The 23,003-nt window shown below is 34.6% G+C and overlaps 1 protein-coding gene across 3 annotated transcripts in view; it reads right to left on the minus strand.

The window, feature by feature from the left end:
- Positions 1-23,003, minus strand: part of LOC134843102 (coiled-coil and C2 domain-containing protein 1-like) — a 58,293-nt gene that overhangs the window by 6,430 nt on the left and 28,860 nt on the right. For all 3 annotated transcript variants that reach the window (XM_063859587.1, XM_063859586.1, XM_063859585.1), the window contains 5 exons: positions 21,101-21,449; positions 3,992-4,140; positions 1,764-1,914; positions 997-1,256; positions 362-620 (listed from right to left, as the gene is read on the minus strand). In XM_063859587.1, coding sequence (XP_063715657.1) covers positions 362-620; positions 997-1,256; positions 1,764-1,914; positions 3,992-4,140; positions 21,101-21,449 — 1,168 coding nt within the window. The remainder of the gene's footprint in view (positions 1-361; positions 621-996; positions 1,257-1,763; positions 1,915-3,991; positions 4,141-21,100; positions 21,450-23,003) is intronic.

A 23,003-nucleotide genomic window follows, 5' to 3' on the forward strand; every position in this document is an offset into this window, starting at 1 on the left:
GAAGATTGCAACCTACTTGAAAATTGAGGACAAAATCCTTTTACGGATCTTGATATTGGCCCAGCAATGTCTAGAGACAACATAACCCATTGCAATAGAACCAGCCAACAAACCAATGAAAAAATTTGTTCTTTTGTTGAAAAGTTCTTTTCCTTATTCCGCTGGTAAAAAATAGAAGAAATCAATTTTCTATACCGTTGATTGCAAAACCATCAAGATTTTTGCATCCTTTTATCTTTTCGAGAGCAAAATTATCAATTTATATTAAAAGGGATAATTTGAGTTCCGTGTTAAATGAATTTGAAAATTGAACATAAAATTAGGCTTTCTTGGTGCAGACAAAAATGCCGAAATCCCTTACGAGACTTCGAGGAGGCAGAGCTGGTCTGTGGTGACTCATTGTTGATCTGTTGAACTGCCGCATTTAGGAGAGATGCTATTGGGTCATAGTCTGCGGCCTGCTGACCACTGCCTCCCATTGCCCCTCCAGACTGTCCTGCTGCCGCACTGTTTGCAGCGGCTGCTGTGTTGGGCAGCGGCGGGAATCCGAGAGGATTTGAAAGTCCCTCCCAGTCCACTGTTCGTCCGTTTCTGTACGATTTGATGGCGTCCATATATTGCTGCAAAAACATTTACCTGAATAGCCTTTACAAGTGATTTCGCCATTTCAACCGTAAATGTCTTCTTTTTGCATTGATTTAAAACAAATCAATTTATGGTGCTTATTTTATGGGAGAGCATCGTTCTCGATACATTGATAATAGACATCCAAAACTTACATTCTGTACTCTAAGCTACCCATCATTACGTAAAGATCTTTGAAGCTAGCCATCAATTACTATGCATCATCATTGCGTAAAGTTAGCTTTGTCTAGCAGACCAGAGAACATCAAAAATGCAAAAAAAAAACAACTTGCGATGTGTCTGAGGTACACAAAAAAGACGTATTGCCATTTTGAGGCCGGAGACCAGTAGCAAAAAAGAGGCAACTCTTACGTTTTTCAATCTGTCCTGTCTACGGGCTTTGCTCATGTCTCCCGCTTGTTTTGCCTTTTCACTCGCCTCCTTATACACATTCATCCTAGTAACCAATGCATCCATGTTTTCATCGCCCGACGAGGGCTGTTGTTGCTGTTGGATGTTTGTGGTATGGGGAGGAAGTTGATGGGAAGATGATGAAGTCATTGGGACGGGGGGAGGTTGTCGGATTGGCGACTGGTGCTGTTGCTGGTCACTGCTCGCAGCAGATGCCAAGCCTGAAAAATTATATTGGTTCTACAGAGTTAGTTGCCGTGGCTGGAATTTGTTCAAAGCGCGAAGTTTAGAACTGCCAATAGACTGTTGGAAACAAATTACTGACTTTTTCTGGACATTTCACCTTCACTTTTTGAAGAAAAAAAATACACCATGATAAAGCTCTTTTAATTTCAAAATTTTTTATGGCCAATTAGAGAAAACGGAGTCCGAAGTTAATTCTTTTCATTCAGCTGGCAAATCTAGAATTTGTAATCCACTTCAGAAACTAAAAGTATATCACGTTTTGAAGAGGCTCTTTAATTTATTTTTTTTAGCAAATGAAATTGAATTGAACTAGAAAAAATGAAAATCCACATCGCATAGAATCAAACTTGAGACTGATCAAATTTTAACTGAAAAAACAACATAAAACACGACCTAATTAGGTGTCTTCACTTTATTCAATGACACTTAATAACGACAGCAGTAATATGCGACCAGTTAAGGTGGTTTGGAAGCAAACTCACTGGAGTTATCGGTGGAAGGCGACTTGAAAGCGTTGTTTGTACTGGGGTCAGTCGAGGGATTGCCACCCGGTACCAGTGGAGGGGGCCCCGGTAAGTTAGAGATGTCCACACTCTTGCCCGTCTCCACTGCCGATATCACCTCCTCAAATCCCTAAATGGTACGTTCTTCAAATTTTAGCTTAACAGCAGCCCTCTTCTTTAAAAATGTCTCAAGCGAATCAGTTAACAGACGCTTTTCATTGGTCACTTGATAGCATCGTGAACACCTGGTTATAATTATGTTTACCTAGAACAGATTATCGAAATTAAAGCATTAAATAACAAAGGGTAAAAATGAAACATATTTTGACAAAGGACCTACATTGGAAAAGCAGCACAACAAACAATAGCCAAACAGTTGAACGTGTCAAATAAAATTCAGTTAACATAACTGGCCTCTTTTAATCCATTTGGCCTGGTAATCTATAATTTTTTGGTTCTTTTGTTTCACTTATTTTTAAAAATAGAACTTTTTTGTTTGAATTGGCTGCTAGGGCAGCTAGACAGTTATTAAACAGCAATCGCATACCGAAAGCAGCGGATGAGTGAACTCATATCTTTATAAAGCACTTTTGACACACAGATGTCTAGACATCTGAGCAGCAAATAAAAGATTTAAGTTCAGAGTATTTTGGTCATTTTTTCAGGAATCGATTAAAAACCAGGATAGCCGGTTACTGTGCAAGTAGCACAGAATGTTCCGACCACATTCGTAAAAAGGTAGTACAAAAAAAAATTTTCATCTTCAAATTAGCGTCGTTTCTTCTGAGTGGTGTGATTGTGGCGCTACGCTATTGCGAAGAAAGTAGTGAATTAGGCATAAAACACTACAATTGTCTTCAAAAAATTAAAAAAAAAATTAACAAAAAATTCTTTCACCTAATTTTTTGCAGTAAAAATTCAAAATTGAATGAAAAATTGTATGGCCGAGAATGAGCTTAATAAAGCTTCCAAAACTGGTTTTCTTTTTAGAAAAGTAAAGTTTTTTAGCCTGAACCTAAATGGCCAATATTTTTTTATAAAACGAACGTTACTCGATCGCTTTACTCGCTCGAAATTGGACTAAAACTCAAAATTTTCAAATGTTCAAATCACGACTGAAAGGGCTTTAATATGATGTATCACTCAACCCATTCCGATGATTATTTGTGGTAACTACTTTTGCGTGGAAAACGAAAAGTTAAAAACAAAAAAATTAAAACGCACGAATACAAAGTTCCTACACATTTTTCAAATGGTCAGGACTATATACACTTACAATCAATTGGCAAAAAATCAAAGGCATTTTTAAATCTAAGATGTGAATAGTATTAATGTTCAAGCAAAAAAATTGGTATTAGTTCACAGCCAGAAATCCAAACAAAACTGTCTTATCTTTCCTTTTTTATTCCTAATTCAAACATGACGCCAGTTGTCTCAAGCAGCGAAAACTCCAAATATTACATATTTGTTTTCAATTGATCTAATGGGAGTAATGCATACGATCACCGTTTTGACTTCAAAATTTTACGATGAGACGCGAGCAAAAATTAGATAATTGTTGAAATTGAAAACAATTGTCGGAACTTTTAATCAAAAATGACCATTTAAGCAAATAAAACAAACTTAAAGCAAGCAAATGAGAACCAAAGCATGCAAAGTTCGTAATTTGAGAAATTCCTCGGAACAGACAACTTCTTTCGCTTAATTCCGGTCGAGCAATATCAATTAGATCTTTTTGTTTTAAGCTTCAGATTGAATTGCAAGAAAAAAAAGTCGCAGTTTAATCAATCAAAACCAAAGAATTGTGAAAAAATAGTCAGAAGACAGCTGTAAAGTGTCAATAAGCAAAAGAAGACCAAAACAAAAAGTTTTAAAAAAAGATAACTCACAATAAAAACTCTTCGAATTTATGATTGTGTTCTTTTCCGCCGGGAATTTGAAAAATACCGTCCATATTGAAAGTCATCACGTTTTTTATAGAAAACCATAGCCCTTCGGGTGAGCTTTTGTTGTTGGAGAGCGTAATTTGCCTTCTTTTTGGCAAATTAATTTAAATTGAACTTAAAAATGACTCAAAAGTCAATTGCAAAAAATCAAATTTAAGCGCAACAACATTTTACGACTTTCGTAACAAAAATTATTACGACCTAAATAAATGAAATGTTTTCACATCGTTCATTTTCACTAATTAAGATAATCAATCATACCTTGATAACGCGGACGTATTTGAGTGCAGCTGGTTTGTCTCCCTGCTTGTTGGCCTGGTGCGCGGCGACTTTGTACTCGTGGACTCTCTTCCTCAGAAGAAGCAGGGTCTGTTGGTCAACTGCAGACGACACACCACCAGATTCCGAATCTAGAACATAAAAAAAACAGTCCATTTATGAAAAACTCATAATTCAAAATGTTTAAAATAAAATTCTTAAATAAATCAATTAACTTAAGCTATTAAAACTATACGGGCTATCAGAAATACACAACACAACATTTTTTCACATAACAAAGAAATTCAAATAAGACAAAAAATGAGTTTCGTTCACAAAACAACGTAGTCCAAATCCTCCAAACGATTAAGAATTTTTGCAAAACACTTAGGGGATAAATGAACTACAAGTCCATCAGCAACATTTCGACACAAGCGTACTTTCATTGCTTCCTTATAACAAAAAAATTGAAAAAAATATCTAAGAAAAACAGTATATTTTACTAACAATTGCAAAACAAAAATTTGCAGAAACTTTGTAGAACTCAAAATCAAAAATAATCATATTATTTCCCATATATCCAAAATTTAGATATAACGCTATAAATAAAACATAGCCAATATATGTATGTATGTATGTATGTATGTATGTATGTATGTATGTATGTATGTATGTATGTATGTATGTATGTATGTATGTATGTATGTATGTATGTATGTATGTATGTATGTAAGTATGTATGTATGTATGTATGTATGTATGTATGTATGTATGTATGTATGTTTGTATGTATGTATGTATGTATGTATGTATGTAAGTATGTATGTATGTATGTATGTATGTATGTATGTATGTATGTATGTATGTATGTATGTATGTTTGTATGTATGTATGTATGTATGTATGTATGTATGTATGTATGTATGTATGTATGTATGTATGTATGTATGTATGTATGTATGTATGTATGTATGTATGTATGTATGTATGTATGTATGTATGTAAGTATGTATGTATGTATGTATGTATGTATGTATGTATGTATGTATGTATGTATGTATGTATGTATGTATGTATGTATGTATGTATTTATGTATGTATGTATGTATGTATGTATGTATGTATGTATGTATGTATGTATGTATGTATGTATGTATGTATGTATGTATGTATGTATGTATGTATGTATGTATGTATTTATGTATGTATGTATGTATGTATGTATGTATGTATGTATGTATGTATGTATGTATGTATGAATGTATGTATGTATGTATGTATGTATGTATGTATGTATGTATGTATGTATGTATGTATGTATGTATGTATGTATGTATGTATGTATGTATGTATATATATGATGTATATGTATGTATGTATGTATGTATGTATGTATGTATGTTTGTATGTATGTATGTATGTATGTATGTATGTATGTATGTATGTATGTATGCATGTATGTATGTATGTATATATATTTGGAAAAGAGTCAATGAACGCAAGAAAACAAAAAAGAACCGTTTTCTTTTTCTGAAACATTCAACTTTCGAATATCAAATACATTCAATTTCGAATAAGAAATACATAGCCTTTTTTGATCAAATTAGCTAAATGAGAAAAATGAATCAATGGATAAAGTTTTTTTCCGATGGAAAATCTGAAAATGAAAATCCACTTTCGAAACCAGTAGTCAATTTCGTTTTCGTGACCTTTACACTTTTGATTTTCGATAGTGGAGTTTAAAGGAAAAGAGCAGAAAAAAAACGAAGAAATCAAAAGTCAAATAGCCAAAACGCAAATATGAGCGTGAACAAATTTCATGACTTTTGTCTGAAAAAAAGTTTCACGACCTATATAAGAGTCTTCACTGCGTTCATTGACTCTTGAATGCGTAGCCGCTTTTGCGCTTCCAGTTCATTTTAATCATCATGATAAATTGGAGCTCCGCTGGAAACATTGATTTGTTTCGACCATTGAAACTGGGGAAGAAATTTGTATTCAGATTTGTTGTAGTTTTTTTTCACGCAAAGTCAGGCAATTTAAATAATCATCGGAACGCGTTGAGTGATATATCATATCAAAACCCTTTCAGTCGCAATTCGAACGACATAAATTTTCCCCAGTTTTTGATTTTCAGTCTATCTTTTAGCAATTAAATTGATCGAGTAACGTTCGTTCTACAAAAATAGGTCAATTAGGTAAAGAAAACTTATTATTACCAAAGAGAAAAATAGTTTGAAAATTTCCTTTACGGTTTTTTCAAAAAATTTCCAACAAAAAGTTTTAAAAAGACTGTGCACAAATAGACAAATGACATTTACATTTGTTACCGTTCGTGCCTAACTCACTAACTTTCTACGCGTTTGAATAATTCTCTCATCGCACCACGCACAAAAAACGACACTGATTGGAAGAAATGGAAAAATTTATTTATGTTATGTTTTTTATGAATGTGGTCAAAACATGCTGTGATACTAGCACAGCAAACTACTGTCCTTAATGCATTTTCAGATTCGTTACTAGAGCGCAAAAATTCAAAAAGAATTTTTTTTCAAGGTGTGATGATATGATGAACACAAGCCCATAACTTAGACATATTCGATAGTAATTTTGTAAATTAAAAATATTCAAGAAGTTTTCCTCGAAAAAGGATTAGAAAAAATCTATACACAGAGGCGAAACTGATTTTCGCACCTCTTGCGATACAATTAGAACATTGCATTACGAGATAATAAAGAAAACAAAATTATTTGACTGAAAAATTCGAAAAAAATATCTACAAAAAATTCACAACTTCGTCTCGGATTATGTTCAAAAACATCTTAACAAGCATTGAGAAGGTCAACAAAAGCTAAAAAACTTGAGTCGACCCTCGTTAAGCCAAAAACTAAACTAGTAAGAAAAAAGCAAGCTAAAAAATTATAAAATCAAAATTTGTTCCCTGAATTAAGCAAAATAATTATTAAATTTTCGCCCTTGAAACTGCGCAACCAACAAAAAAGGACCAAACCGATATAACATAAACTGAAACCGTTTAGCCGAAAAAAAAACAATAAAATTATTAAAAATCAGAGTTGATAAATTACAGAACAACTTTCAATTATAGTTTACAATATTTGAATGGAAAATTGAAATAAAGCTTTGAAACCAATTGCTCTAAAAACGTACCAGTTATAATAAAGTGCGTTTGGAAAAAATAGCCAACAGAGTTGGAAAAGAGTCAATGAAAGCAAGTAAAACAGAGAAAAACACTGACTTGTTTTTTTTTTGAAAAAACCTCAACTTTTAAATTTAAAAGAAAAATCTAGATACACAAATGAATTGAACTTAGAAAGAAATCAAAAGCCAAGTTGCGAATAGGTATAAATTTGAGCCTGAACAAATTTTGAGACGTTTCCTGAATAAGAGTCTTAACTACTTTCAACAACTCTTAAAAATGAGAAATCAGACGACATAAGTTAAGACGAAATCCACAAATACGAAAAAGTAAAAAAAAATCTACAATTTAAGACATAAGTTAAGACGAAATCCACAAATACGAAAAAGAAAAAAAAATACGAAAAAGTAAAACAAAAGAAAAGTTGTTAGCAGGAAAAAAAGTTAGCCTAGTTCCCGATTTCAAGTCATTTGCTCTTGCAAAAAAGCCCAAAAATCTCCGGAACAAAACATAGAAACTATACACACTTAGCCGACTTCTAGTTGCAAAAGAGTAATAAACGCAACGAAACAGAAAAAAAAAACTACTCGATTGTTTTTTGAAAAATCTCCGCCTTCCAATTTCGAAGAAAAAAATAGATGGCCTAAAACATCTTTTGTAGAACAATTTATTATTGACCATTTTTTCATGAAATCAACCCAATTTGAGAAAACTGGATCAATACGTAATGATTGTATTTCACTGTGAAACCTGATAATTAAATTCCAATTTCGAATCAAGAAGTCAACTACGTTTTTCGTGACCTTTACACTTTTGCTGTTTGATAGTGGAGTTTGTCTTCCTTTTAAAAAAAAGGAAATGCACTGAGCTTTAAAAAAAACAAGCTGCAAAAAATCAAAATTAAGCGTGAACAAATTTTAAAACTTTTCCTGAAAAAAAAACCAAAAAAATTACCAAGACCTATATAAGAGTCTTCACTACGTTCAAATATCCGGAACAAATCATTAGAAGCTTGACAAATATCCTTAACAAATCATTGGAAACTTTTTAAATATCTGGAACAAACCACTAGAAACTAATTAAATATCCGGAACAAACCATTAGAAACTTTATAAATATCCAAAATATCCGGAACAAACCATTAAAAACTTTTCAAAGGGCTTTCGGAAAGCTAGAAAAAAAGCCCTTCTGTTGAAACTAAGCCGACAAAAATAAGCAGACAGATAATAATCTCAAATAGTCGAAAAGTTCCAGTTCGCAAAAAAACAGTTCCCGACTGGATTCGAACTGCCCGACTTTGTCGTATCAAGCATGGGTATTACCGCAACTTGGAAGACAGCTGAACGTTCAAAAAAGTCGGGCCCCGGAAACTAAGCCGACAAAAACAAACAAACAGACGGACGATAGTCCAAAAAAGCACAAAAACTCTTATTTGCTAACAGGTGCCAGGCCGATTCGAATCACCTTTGCCGCCTCGCGCAGGTGTGTTACCTCTATGTCAGATCCGAAAATTCTGTTTATCCGAAAACTGTTTATCCGAAAAAACTGTTTATCCGAAAATTCAATAATCGGTTACAAAGCCCTTGCTAATTGCAAAGGTAAGCAAAGAGCTTACTGGGTGTAGTCAATATAGTTGCAAACGCATTGATAAACTGAGGAAGCCGAGAAAAAATGAACTGAGGATGCCGAGAGATATTTGAAATTTTTTTTTTCAAAAAAAAACTTGTTCTGTAAGAACAAATTGCATCGTGAAGCTCATCCAATTGGCAAGGTTGTTGGATTCGAACACTCAACTCTACGCACTAAAACATTTTCTCTCGTCATTTCTAGCAAATCAACCAAAAATGTACTTCTAAATATATCAAGTGCCCATGTGCGCGATTCCAATTCATTAAAGATGCAGGGAAAAATCGCTTGACGTTCAGAGTAGAGCAACGATTTTCACTTATGAAGAAAGAGTATTTCTAAAAATAAATTGAGCGCAAGATTTTGAACTATATCCTTGTCCAAATAGATTGTTGTGTCACAATATTGTTCTCCTAAATAACTGCTCTTAACATTAATGACGAATGGCACAAAACTAACTTATGCTCATTGGCATTGACGTTTCCGTTTAATTTTACTTAAAACTGACAGTTCAATTAATTGCCATAGACAAACAAAGAAAGCATGAAGGAAATTTTGCACAAAGGACTGAGAAAAAGTCAACAAAAAATGACAGGCAATGCCTTCGCTCGCACAACTTCCTCGAATTAATTAAATTGAACCAGATTTAAAAAAGTATATTTGTGTCCGTTCTCATTCCGTAAATCAATTGACAGCTCAGTCAATATATCAAGGCCATGAGAAAGTTTTTTTTTCAAATAACCTCATTTATCTATTATTCAGATGTAAAACTTTACAACTTGGATTTTTGTTCCGATCCCCCCACCCCCTTAAGAAAGGAGCCATGGATTAGTTTGTGTTTTTTCCGCCCTATTCGACAAACTCAAAGATATCTTGTAGAATGTCAAGTGTGGTATGATTGATATTGATGCCCTAGCGATCGGATTTCCGCTCCTAAAAAAACAAAAAGTTGTCTGTGTCGAGAAAAAACTGGTCTGAACTTTTCTGTTTGTCAAACTAAATTACACGGCAACCAAATTACAAGAAGATTTCTCTAAATATTGCAACCATTTCTGCAGCGTCGATTGTCCTTCATCTTAAAATTCAAATTTTCTGATATTTTTTAAATTTTGATTTTTTCATTTACTTTTTAGTTACCATTTGAACTTCTCAGTTTAAGTTTTGTGGTCGGAATAATTTGTGCTACGTTCACAACGACTGGCTATCCGTGTTACATATGAAGAATTTTTGCCGATTAAGTAAAGGGTGTCCTACAATTTAATAAGCAATTTAACACCCTAAATTTTACTACCTAGTCATTTCACTACCAAACATTTTGAATCCCCCACAATTTAACTCCATTCATAACTTAACACCAACATGAATGCTGTACGAACTCCCAATCTTAACTCCTGTCGCACCAAAGTTATCCCTCCAATTAAGGCACGCATCACATTGAAAAACTTAGTTTATCTCAAATGTACTTGCTAAAAGGAGGCTTCCTTATCGACAAGTTAGCATTTTTTTCATTTAGATAGTTCACTAAACCCACATAATTACTGAAAGGAAATGGCTTGAGCAAACAACAAAAAAAACCAAGATGAAACTTTCAAATTCACAGGTTCATCCAAAAAACCCAACTCATACAGCATCAGGCCACGGACGAATTTATCTCAAGCGACAAACGAATTTACCGAAAACTGGATATGCTCAAAACAACAAACACAAAAATGTCGAGCATCTGCTATTATAGAAAAGAAATGCTTTAGTGGGGACGCGTGGAGAGCACAATCACGACAATTCAGCAGGAAAACCAGATGCTCGAAATGTCATCAGGCATTTAAAACAGCTCAGCGGCGAGAATTTAACACCAACCGCTGAAGATGCCAGTGCGGTTTTGCCAGTATTAAATGACATGGCAACTCACTTTGCCTTCCCAACTTAAGACAAACTGGGTCTCAAAGTGACCTAAGGAAGAAATCAGAAGATAGCATTGGCCTTAAAATGCTGCCTTCCTTTGCTTGTGAAAAAAAAAGATTGGCAAGTCCTATGATATGATGGCTCAGGAAATTCAAAACGTATGTGGCAGAAGCTGTTTAGAATCTGAAAAAAATTACGAGCAAAGTCTCTACTCTGGCTCCCTATATAACAAGCATGGTGCCAAACCGTGAACTTTTCTTCCCAACAACCCTCTGGAACCAGAGAGATGCGGCAATGAGTGGGATTGCTACGACAACAAATTTTGTCGAAGGATGAATTTTGGCTTCTAATTTTACTTCGGTGGAGAGCCTATGCAATAATAAGGAAAGTATTGGGCAGCTTGTGAAAAGACACCTCCGAACAAAAACTAAATATTTTTTGGAAGCATCGATAGCCATAAAATCACGCAGAAAAAGAAACCGCATTTTAAATCAAAGAGTTCAAAAAACGATGTCTGTCTTTCAAGACAAAACTGATCTGTTCTTTTTCAGAGCATTATCTACTTTGTTTTAAACCAGCGTAAATTCTGTCTTATCTTTTGATTCATATTTATTTTGAATTCAAACTTTAATACTCGCTAAAAGAGCTCTTTTGAAAAGACGTTTCCTTTCAGACTCCTGAAAAATGTACTAAACACAAGAACTTGACTCGTGTAGTAGCAATTAACACCCAGGACAATCATCCCTAATTCGGGATGCTGGGTTGTAACTAGAGACTGAAAAACCGTTTAGTTTTGCATTTATGGGCCAACAATTCAAAAAAAGCTGAACAAAGCGATCGCGTTATAGGTTTAAGCACGAGAATGATTCTAAAATTGAATGCTTTTTAGCTTTTTGATAATAATGCAAACTTTTTAAATTACTATACCGGCTAACGTCTGGAAAACCATGTCACTTTTTGTCAAAGAACGTTTAATCAATTGAGGGCCTTTGAAATATATTAAAAATCTGCTTGTATTTGGTTGGCATCATATTACACCGAAGCGAAGCTAAATAAGTATCTTTCAGCAGAACTACGTTCATTACTCTTAAAAAGTAGGTAGTGAAAATGTACGGTGTTAAGTTGATTATGTTTAAAAACGTGGTAACCAAGTAAACGAATACTGTGCTAGTTGATGATTTTTAATATTTCTTATACAAAATATCTTTCACTTGATTGCGCATAAATTTTTGAGTAACGACCAATTAGTTCGCAATTTTTAAATTGAGTTCATTTTCAAACTAATTATGCTTCTATTGCTTCTAATTTTGTGTCTTTGGCTTGCATTCCACTTTTTAGTTTCAAACCTCCTAATAGGTGGCAGCTAAAACTCAAAAGCTAATTCGATTCCAACCGATCTAACTTTTTTAATGCTTTTGTTTTTTTGCATCACTCTTGTATTTTTCTGAAAGAAAATATAATCAAGTTTGTGAACAAAATTTTTGATCAGTTTGCCAAAAGCTGGCTCACCGAAAAAGAAATTCTGGATGCTTTCCTGTAAATCCAAGCGAAAAAATGACCGCCGTTATGAGACTCATCCAAATAACGACAATGGTTTTATGAAATACTAGTATAATCACGTGTTTTGTAATTAAAATCGAATTTGGCAGGTGGCACACTTCTCTCACAGTTCAGAGAGGTTTTGCGATTAACGGGAGCTACTTCGTCCAAGGAGGTATTTTATTCATCAATCAAACTCTGCTGTAGAGCACACCAATTGAAAAGGGATTAAAAGCGGCCCTGATTGGCACTCGGAGACAGGCACGCTGCTTCAGATTAGCAGCCAAGCTCTAATTGTAAAGCAGTTTTATCAAAATTTCATCCAACAACAATGTCAGATTACAAATTGAAGGAGACTTTAAGCCATTAAGAAGTTAAACATTAAAAAGATTTGAAGGAATTTCAAAAAATGTACATAATCGTTTGAAATTTTACCATCAGCTCAGATGTTTCCCGAGATTTAAAAATCTTATTTGTTCAGTCTCCTCTGTAGAAAAACATAGATGTTCATTCTTTAGAAGCTGAAATAGACAAGTTCCTGGAAAACAAGCAGTTCTGATGTTCAAAACTATCTGCGGCTGCATAGAAACAATTATATTAGTGTAACACTTCTGAGAAAATTCAAATTCAAACATTCGAGCTGATATCTAAACTGCAATTGAATACTCATTTTTTTTTGAATATTTGACAATTAATTTTAAGAACCTTTCCGCACGCTCGCTCATTAAGAAGCCCTAATAATCTACGGATTGTGCACTAAAACAGACCCCAGCCTAGTCTGACTCCAAAGAAAGATAAGAAAGAAAACCCCTCTAGCAAAATAGCAACTATTCACACCATTCACTCTCGATTTCACTTTCAAAATAAACGTCCAACATTGAATACTGCATTTTTGTATCAGATCGGGAAAATTATTGACCCGCGCTGATACAAACCACACAACTTTGTAGGAAACTTGTGCCTGTTGGGCTTTTTTAATCCTTCTATCACCACGTCAGAAGATTAAACTGTTATTTTTTGTCAACAAATTGAGACAGACCTCGAGTATAATTCTCCCAGAAAAAAATAATCAAATAATTCAGAAACGCTGCCCGAAAGCGTAAATCCAGTTTAAAAAGCTACCACCGGACCTCGAATTTCCAGGGACACACTTAGAAAGAGTAAACAACTTCGGGGAAAGTTTTTGCCCACACGCACAGAACACAAGAAGTTAAAGAAAATTTACTTTAATTGCCTCAAGTCAAAAGAAACAAATTTGTTATTCCGGGGCTAGTTATCAGACAGGCCTCTTTTGAAACATATACAACTTAAGACTACCGCGAGATCGATTCGGACTGATAGCGAACCGAGAAGACATATTGAGAGACGGTCTAGGGAAGTCTCGACTCCTCAGAGAGGGCGTAGAAAATGCCACTAGATGGGAAAACCTTCTGGTCAATAGGGCATAAACTTTCCGCACGTAAGCGTAAAAATCTGAAAGACTTTTAGGGCGAGATCCTCAGCAGTGAAGCGTAATGGAAGCTTTTTTGTTTTGGCGATAACTTCTCATTTGGAAATAAAGTTTTTATACAAGAATAATTTCTCAATTATTTGGCTTGTAGAAATGCTACCCCTTGAACTACCAAAGGTTGCACCTTTCGTTATTTTTCCAATGATATTCGTTATTTGCTTTAAGCCTTTAGTTGATTGGAAACGCAACTATATTTCATCAGAAAAATGAGCATTTTGAGCTTGCTTGTCGGTCTGCCATATAAAAATCATAAAACCCGGAAGAGGGAATACTGACATTCATGACAATCATCAAACGGATATGACAAAAATCTCTAATGATTTAATGTCATCATTGCACACCGATACCACGTATGTTTTGCTTCCTTCCCACAATCAGACTTGACAGAATGCTAAATGAAATCCACTGAACGGATATCGGTCAATTGGAAACAAAAGACCGGTGCAATAAAAATTAAAAACTGAAATATTTCTAAATCAAATTGTGAACTCAACGTCGCATCGTCATATATAGGAAATTGCATTTCATATCACTCCCTCAAAATCCCTCCCTGCTTTCTTATTTTTACAATAGCACGTGAAATGTATATTACTTAGCAATTTATCTGCGTATCCAATTCTCATACCATCCACCATTCATCTTTTCTCATCACAACACAATTCATCTCAAGGCTCAGCTTTGTTTCTCTTCTCTGAGGACATATCAAAATAGAGACATGTTATGACAATAGGGGCTCCCGCAAGGGCTTAAGTCGACTATATTTCAATTAAGTTGTTGCTCCGCTTTCAGAGACAACACAGCCGCTCTCTTAAATAAACTGACTGCTGGCACCTAGCCGTACCCCATCACGGACAAAACAAAACATACATCCCTTTTTGGGTCGAATTTATTTTCTCCCACTCCCTTCACAGGGTTCGAATTTAAATAACAGCGTTGCGGACATGCTACACAGGTGCAACGAAGACAAAACCGTCTGCGATACAGCACAAATAGTCGACAGACAATGAGAAAAAAAGCGACAAAATCAGAAATTAGTTAAGTAATTAGTAAATCTACCACAACTTTCATATGTGGAACTCGAATGAAGCTCATTTGGACGAAAACTTTTCAAAGAATACATTTTTTTTGCAGAAAATAGCATTGAAACGAAGAATACGAAGCCGATAATACTTGCACACACACACCCGATGAGTAAAATAAATAAAGATTTTCATAGGTGCAACGAATAGCGCTTGCAGGCGAAGCTTCACTTCACAAAAAGGACAGAAATAGCGCTAAACAGGCAAAAAAAAGTAAAGATACGCCTTAAGAAATAGAACTTTTGCTCTGTACCTTAATCAAACCTCCAGCCGGGAGATTAGGAGTCTCATGACTTCTATCAGCGCAACGGTCACTTGAAAATTTCCTAATCTAGCTAGCTAGCTACCAATCGAGCAGCTACAAATGCTATTAAATTATTAACTTTGTGCTGCAAGTACCACCAAATTATATTCAAACTCCAACCCCAACATTTGGACATTCACGTCACAGAATGTGCGCCACGATCACCTGGGGCTATACCAAAACTTTGCCTTAAAAAGCAGCAACAGATGCTATTAAATTACCTGCGCTTGAAAATATACCAAAAAAAAACAGATGAGCAGTTTTATTTGAAAAAAATCGGTTGGAAAAAATCTGATTCACAAAATAACACTATGATCGCTGGTGTAAATAGATTAGGTAATTACAATAAATCAAGCCAGCTCAAAGTGTTTCTTTTGGCTGAAAACTATGACAAAGAGAAACTATGAGAGCTATTGTACAACACAAAAGCTTTTCGGGATTCGATTGAAAAATTTATTCAATAATATACTGGTAGTATATTGAATAAAATTTTCAATCGAATCAAAAATAGAATGGAGGAAAAATATATTTTATTATAAAACAAAGTCTAAAAGAGAGAACTACGACTTTACATAAAATTTTTAACCCACAGAGAAATTTTAACATATAAATAATAATTTTTTTCCAATTAGAATTCGTTCACATTTTTTCGCATCAAATCCGCTTTCTTAATTGAAGAACGTAATTTGCCGTTTTCTAATTAATAAATATAATTGAACTTAAAAAGAAACTAAAAGTCAGCACAGCCAAGAAATCGACAAAAAAACAGCTCTATAAAGTGAAATAAGTAAAATAGAAATAAGCCTCGAATTAGTAAAAATCGGCTACGTGTCGGATTCGCTCCTGCAGTCTAGAGATTATGAGTCTCACGCACTAACCAGTCAGCCACTGAGGCTTAGTAATTTACAACACTAGCCACGACTAAAGCAGAGAACAAATGCTATGAAATTTCACTGCTACAGATTATAGCAAAAGTTTCACAAATAAGTGAACACTTTTATTTGCGAGTTAGGCTAGATAAACAATGAATAATGACCAAGATCAAATTTTAAGACTTTTTCCTGAAAAAAAATCAACAAAACGTAGCCAACTGACAGTTGTATTGGAAAGAGTAATGAACTCAAGGAAACTGAGAAATTATTTACTAAATTATTTTTTGAAAACATTTTGAATTTCGAAAAAAGAGATGGTCGTGAATTGAGCGTGAACAAAATTGCTTGAAAAAAAATCGCCAAAACCAATATAAGAGTACTCACTACGTTCATTAATCCTAAAAATGTCGACCTCACTACGTTCATCGACACTCAACCGATCGGCTTTATAAAGACTGAAATTTACATTTTTACTGCAAATTCCTTTCCAGGCAGACCCTTGACTAGCGTTGAGTCCAATTACCTACATCAAACACAGGAAATGATCCCAGTTATTGATGGAAACGGAAATTTCTTTTCGCTCCATCATTGATATGCCATCAAACGCTGGAAATTATTCCAGCTATTGGAGGAAACGGAAACTTCTTCTCGCTCTCATAAATAATAAGTAGTTGAAAACAATTTTTCTGAGCTTACATTTTATATTGCGAACTTTCAATTTTCCAAGACATCATCCCGCATCTTTTTTATAATAGATATGCGCATCAAATGAGGGCTAAAAGCACCATCAAAGACGTTCGAAGGAACTAACTCATAACCTGTTTGGAATGAAATTAGCTGCCATGAAATAAGTACACAAACAACGGTTTAAAAAATAATAGGAAACTATATTTGTACATCAACCTATATTTGTGCATCACACGAGCTCCCAACTACGCCTCTAAGACCGAAATATAAACAAGGACAGCCGGTTCCGACCACAGGTGTAAGGTAATTAAAACATGGCCAACATACAAATGGATCAGAGTCAATAAACGCAAAGAAACAAAAAAATACTGGCTTGTTTTTTGAAAAAATCTTTCAAATTTCAAAAAAAATGCCTTCAAAGCTCTTTTAATTTCTAGAACAATTTATGACCGGCATTTATTCAATAAAATTAACAATATGAGAAACTGAATCAATTAGTAAAGTCGATTCTATCAATTTTAGCGTCATTTTTTCACGAACGGAGAAGCTGGCATAAAGCAGATTTAATTATAAAAGAAGTAGGAAATTAAGCTTCGATAGATTAACCGAAATAGATAATCAGCACCAAAATAATAGTTTCGAAGACTCAGATAATAGAAAAAACACGTTATGGCTGAAACAAACATTTACCGTCACAAAGCTCTCGCGTGCGTAATCAAACCATAAGAAGCAGTTTCGAGAAACACAGATCAGGCTAACAGAAAGTTGTTCGTAAACTATAATATCTCAACCATACAAAACACTTCAACAATAAGATCTATGATAAACCAAGTAATTTTGAAAATGCCTGACAATATCTCAAAAAAGTACACAAAGTCGACACACAGCTTCTCACAACATGTGATAAAACACAAACATAGCATGGCAAACTAGCAAAACAAATTGAAACGAAAGCCGCTAAGACAAAAAATTGAAACGTCGAGAAAAGCTTGATCAACCCAGAGTTTCAACTCTTTATCTCAATTTGTCTTGAATAAAAAAAACTGAAAGTAAATTCGCATTTAAACAAAACGTACAACAATTTGAGCAGACACCCGTTGAACCATAAAATTCCGACAATTTGAGCCTGCAAATGTTTTCACAAAAATTCCTTTTAAAAATAATCAATTATCCCCTCAAAAGCGTCACAAGCATAAAAAACTTGTTTTACTCACCCAAAGGTGCTATACAAGACCACTAAGCCGACCAGATATAAACAGAAATATTTTAAAGTCCAGTAAACAAAAAAAAAACGGTAACTAAACCAAACCAGAGCAATTGAAAACGACTCACAATTAAATAGCATAGCCATCTGACGGTTGGAAAAGAATAATGAACTCAAAGAAACAGAAAAAAAACTGACTTGTTTTTTTGAAAAAATCTCAGCCTTCGAATTTCGAAGAAAAGGATGGCCTTAAACCTCTTTGAATTTCTGAACAATTTATATTCACAATTTTTTCATGAAATCAATCCAATTTTAGAAAACTGGATCAATATGTAATGATTTTATTTCGCTCTGATAATTATATTTGATGATTTTATTTGAAATCTGATAATTAAATTCCACTTTCGAAAAAAGAAGTCAATCATGTTTTTGTTATCTTTAAACTTTTGCTGTTTGATAGTTGAGCTTGTCTTCCTTTTAACAATGAAAATGCACTGAGCTTAAAAAAAATCACAAGCCAAACCGCGAAAAATCAAAATTAAGCGTGAACAATTTTTAAAACTTTTTCCTAAAACAAAAAAAATCACCAAGACCTATATAAGTCTTCACTACGTTCATTACTCTTCATAAGATAACAAATTTTCTTTTTTTCTTGGCGGTAAGAGGGAGTTTAACTAGATGAATCTGCAAGGACACGGTGAACATATCTTGAAAAACTGTAACTATTTGGTAAATTAGATAGGAAGTTATTTCTTTCACTCATTAGCCTGTAAGCTGTTAGACTGAAACGGCTTTTGCACAAAAAATTCGACCAATTCCAATTATTTACGTGAAGTACGTGGTGAGAACCCTAATTTACTTCAATCTAAATCAAGTGAAAGTAGCATATATAATAAGCGAGTATTTTGCTTCATATGAGGCAAACCAAAAATTCCATTGTACTTGTTATTGAGCTCATGATCTTCACATGGTTCAAGTTTGTTATTTTAAGACAACTGGGAAAAACGACTTCGCAGTATGGCTCGGAACAACGCTTGATCTCTGCTTAATTAGTTACCAGGAAAAACTCATTTAGTAAAGATAGCCAATTGCTGCACGGCTAGCACCGAACGTTCGGACTACAAATGTCTTTGCAAAACAAAATTTTTTAAAATCCGCAGGCAGCTCTCATAAACCTTCAGCTTCATCTTCCTGCGAAAACTCTAACTAGCCATCACAATTTTCTGTTGTTCCAATATTTGTTTGCTTGTTTTTGATTAATTCAATTGAGTAACTTATAAAGACTATTTTGCAGTCCCCTTTCGAACAATCAATGAAGAGTCTGCACAGATGTACCAAAATGAAATGAAATGAAACTGACCAAATAAAACAATAAGTCTAAGTTCATAGAAAAGATTTCGTCTTCTGAAAATCGCTGGATTCCGGTCATTTCAAATTCAGTTGAGCTATCCTCACTCATTTAAATTACTTCGTAGGTGAGCGGGTATTGAATGGAGGAGAACAAGGGATGGAACTGTAGCCTCCGGTGGTGCAATTACTCGAGATTTGAACGAGGCTTAGGGGGCACCTTCGCCTTAAATAACGATCTACCGTCCTCTAAACTTCCATCCTTAGGCTGTTTCTTCTCGGAATGGATTGATTTTTCAAATTCTTAGGCTTCCTATCCAATTTATTTTCATTCCAAAATAAAAAAAATCGAACTTGCCTTTTCCTTACCAAATCGAGCACAACAAAGAACAGCTCATTTGTACTGCAAGGAAAGGATGGTAAAAAAAATCTAAGCGCGCTCATTTTTTAGACGAGCTTTTTTAAATGGAATGATTGAAAATCGGGGGCTTTGATACAGGATCAAGGCTTCAATAACATGTCGTAAAACCTCCTCGACTGCAAAATTACAAGACAAGCCAACACAATTTAGCAATCAAATGCTACATATATATACAGGATTCGGAAAGCAATCAAGAATTACAATTTCGGTGCAAAGATGTATCTTTTTCGAAAACAAAGAAAAGCTATTTAGTGCATCCACGACACGTGAAATAAAATTTTATTTTTGAATCAAATAGATTTTTACAGCGGAAATTAGAGCAAACAATCGTGTTTCATACACTAGCTCAGTAAAACAACAAAACAAACGCTCGTTTGACCTTGAATCCTGAATTTATGTTCACATTAATCGTCTCATTTTGTCATCTTGAGAATCACTTAAAGATAGGTTACATAGATGGACGAGTCACAGATTAACAAATAGAACCAAACAAATCAGTCTACATCTGCCTGTGCTCAAAAAAAATTTGATTTTTTGCCCAATTTTTAATGAGTAAATGAAGATTTTTGACATCTATTCCCAGCCTTAAAACAGATACCAAGAGAATCTTAAACTCACAAAAACTTCTTTTGAGCTTTCATTAAACTATAACAAGTAAAGATAAATTAGTAAAGCACGTTCAGTAATTGGAGAAACAAAACTATTGAACTATTTTAAAAAATCCCATTAGCAGGGAGAAATTTTCCATCTTTGAACATTTCGAGTTCTAAACCACACCCCTTCAGAGCAATACGAATTCATAGCGTTCTCATTAAAACAGGTAACGTCACATCACTTTCTCGCTTTCTTTATTTTTTAAACTCGTGTTAAAGACTGGTAGTGCTGCGGGGGGTGGGGTGGGCTATTCTCATGCGCGAAGGACCGAATGGGCGAAAAAACTCGTGAGCGAAAGACCAAAAACTAAATTAGCAGAAAGTCAATTTTTAAAAAGAAGCAATTGCCATTCAATTAAATTTAATTAAATGAAGCAATATTTGCTTCTTTCATAAAGAAACCCTTGAAATACAAAATTTGTTCTAATTCGGCGGCGGCCAGTGACAATTTGAAAATTTTGCATATTTCTGCCGTTTTTATATTCGGCAAATATCAATATTCAGTCCCTGGAAATGTCAACTTTCTTTCCAAGTTTTAGATTACTGAAATCTGATTTTTATTTTCGAGCATTCGGTCCTTGGCGTATGAGGGATTACACCATGCTGCGGTACGGGTAAATCAAACGCAGATTCATTTTACTGAGTTGAAAAAGTGACTCATTGGTGTTATCCTTTTAAGTACTCTAAATAAAGTACTGGTCATTACTTCTCAGTTCAAGTAATAATAGTGAAGATGCACTTTACTGAGATGGCATAAGAAAAAAAATAGTTATTAAAAAGTGGAATATGAAGGATTAATAGCAAAATGACAAACCCAGAGAGAGCTGTTGTTGTTGATGAGCACTGTTAACATTAACAGCCGCCTGGCTGTTTGCTCCACCGCCTCCCGTTTGGAGCATATCAGTGGTCGGACTGTGTTCACTACCCGAGGAAGACGAAGGCACAGTTGCTGTCCCCGTACCATCACCAGGTCCCGCCGAGTTAGTTCCCTTGGCGCCTCCTGCGGACAAGGACGATGCCTGGGGGTGCTGTTGGGGCGATCCACCCACCGAGGGGCTGTGTTGCACATTCATTCCAGGATGTGACATCGCAATGGGTGGGGGTATGTCCTCGTCTTTGACAACTTTCCCTGCGTTCACACTTCGTTTTTGGTCTTCCAGTGTCTAAAAAAGAACGTTCGACTTTGTATTTGACGGCTCTCAAGTGCAAAAAGGGCAACAACAAAAAAACTAATCGTTTGTAGTCGCTACGAAAAAAAAACATATTTTTGATCATATATCAAATTGCTGAAAAGTAAACTCATCATATATCAAATCGCTACTTTCCATTTAAAATTGGCTATCTAGAAAATAGAACCGAAATTCTTGATAAAATTTTAAAGCAGTTGCATTATTTTGACGTCGTGGTTTTTAAGGACACTAGCAAGTTATTTGGTATTTCAATTCGAGATGGAACTGCGAACTCTAACGGACAATGAAAGAATTATCTTACATCAATCAGATGAAAAAATACACACCTGTCGTCAATGGCTCTTCACCAAACGGATTTTTCGGGCTCTACTTTTTAAAATCTAATTAAAGAATAAAGTAAAATTCAAAACAAACGCTTAACGAATTATATGTGCACTATAAGCGAATGGTAAATATTTGCCCAAAATTACTTATTTAGCCCTCAAGGACCCAGTCACAAAATCTATCAAAAAATCCGTTTTAACCATTTTTGACGATAAACAATAAAATTTATGTTTTTGATTATTTTTTAGCTTAAAAAACTATCTATCTATATAAAGGCGTCTTCATTTCGTCTATTGACACATGAAAAACTTTGCGTAAAAATGTGGAAGATCAAGTTTTTCAAAAAACAAGTCAAAAATTCAGTTTTTGGACACTTTTTGAAAAACGTATATATTCCGATTTGATCATGCGTGCAAATCGCAAGCGTAATCAATTAAAGCTTGAGACCAAAGGCGAATCTTGGCGTTTCTAGAGGGGGTCGATTAAAAACTTACTGTACCTTTCAAAACCAAAAACTTTGCCCCCTCCCAACTTTGTTTTTTGTATTTATCGGCGGCTATAATGGGAAAAGCCAAAAATTAAAACTAACTTTTTGACTGAAAAACTAATTTTTTCGTAGTTAAGTAGTTCCGAAAGTATTTCATTTCGAGTCAATCACACGCACCGGTATATCAGGTTGATCGATAAATCATGGTCATAAAAACACCCAGTAGAAGATTAACTAAATCGAAATTAACACTCAGAGACGAAGCTGCACTTCGCAGACACAAGCAATAAAACGGCAACAAGTAGCTTGAACACAGAGGCGAAGCGGAGCTTCGCATCACTTGCAATACCACACAAATAGCATTGCAAGCTAGCAGCCAGGAAATGAAAGAAGAGCCACTAAGTCCGAAGAAATCGGAAAACTTTTCGAAGAAAACGCAACTAAAAAGCTTCAAAATGTTACCTGGACGGATGCTCTATTTGCGTTAAACAAGTTCAGAAACATTCGGCGGCGTTTAATGAAAATTCAAAATCAATTTTTGAGCAAAAAAAAATTGTTGTCATAAAAAAATTTGAATTATAAACTCTATTCTGAGATTTCTAACGTTTTGCGCGATCCGGAGAAAACATACAAATTAGGTTAGTAAGCCGATAAATTATAAGCCGAAACTATTCGGGCCGAAAATTTCTTCAAGCAAAAAAATGTAAAATAAAAAA

This window comes from Symsagittifera roscoffensis, chromosome 1, assembly GCF_963678635.1.
Source record: "Symsagittifera roscoffensis chromosome 1, txSymRosc1.1, whole genome shotgun sequence".
NCBI lineage: Eukaryota > Metazoa > Xenacoelomorpha > Acoela > Convolutidae > Symsagittifera > Symsagittifera roscoffensis.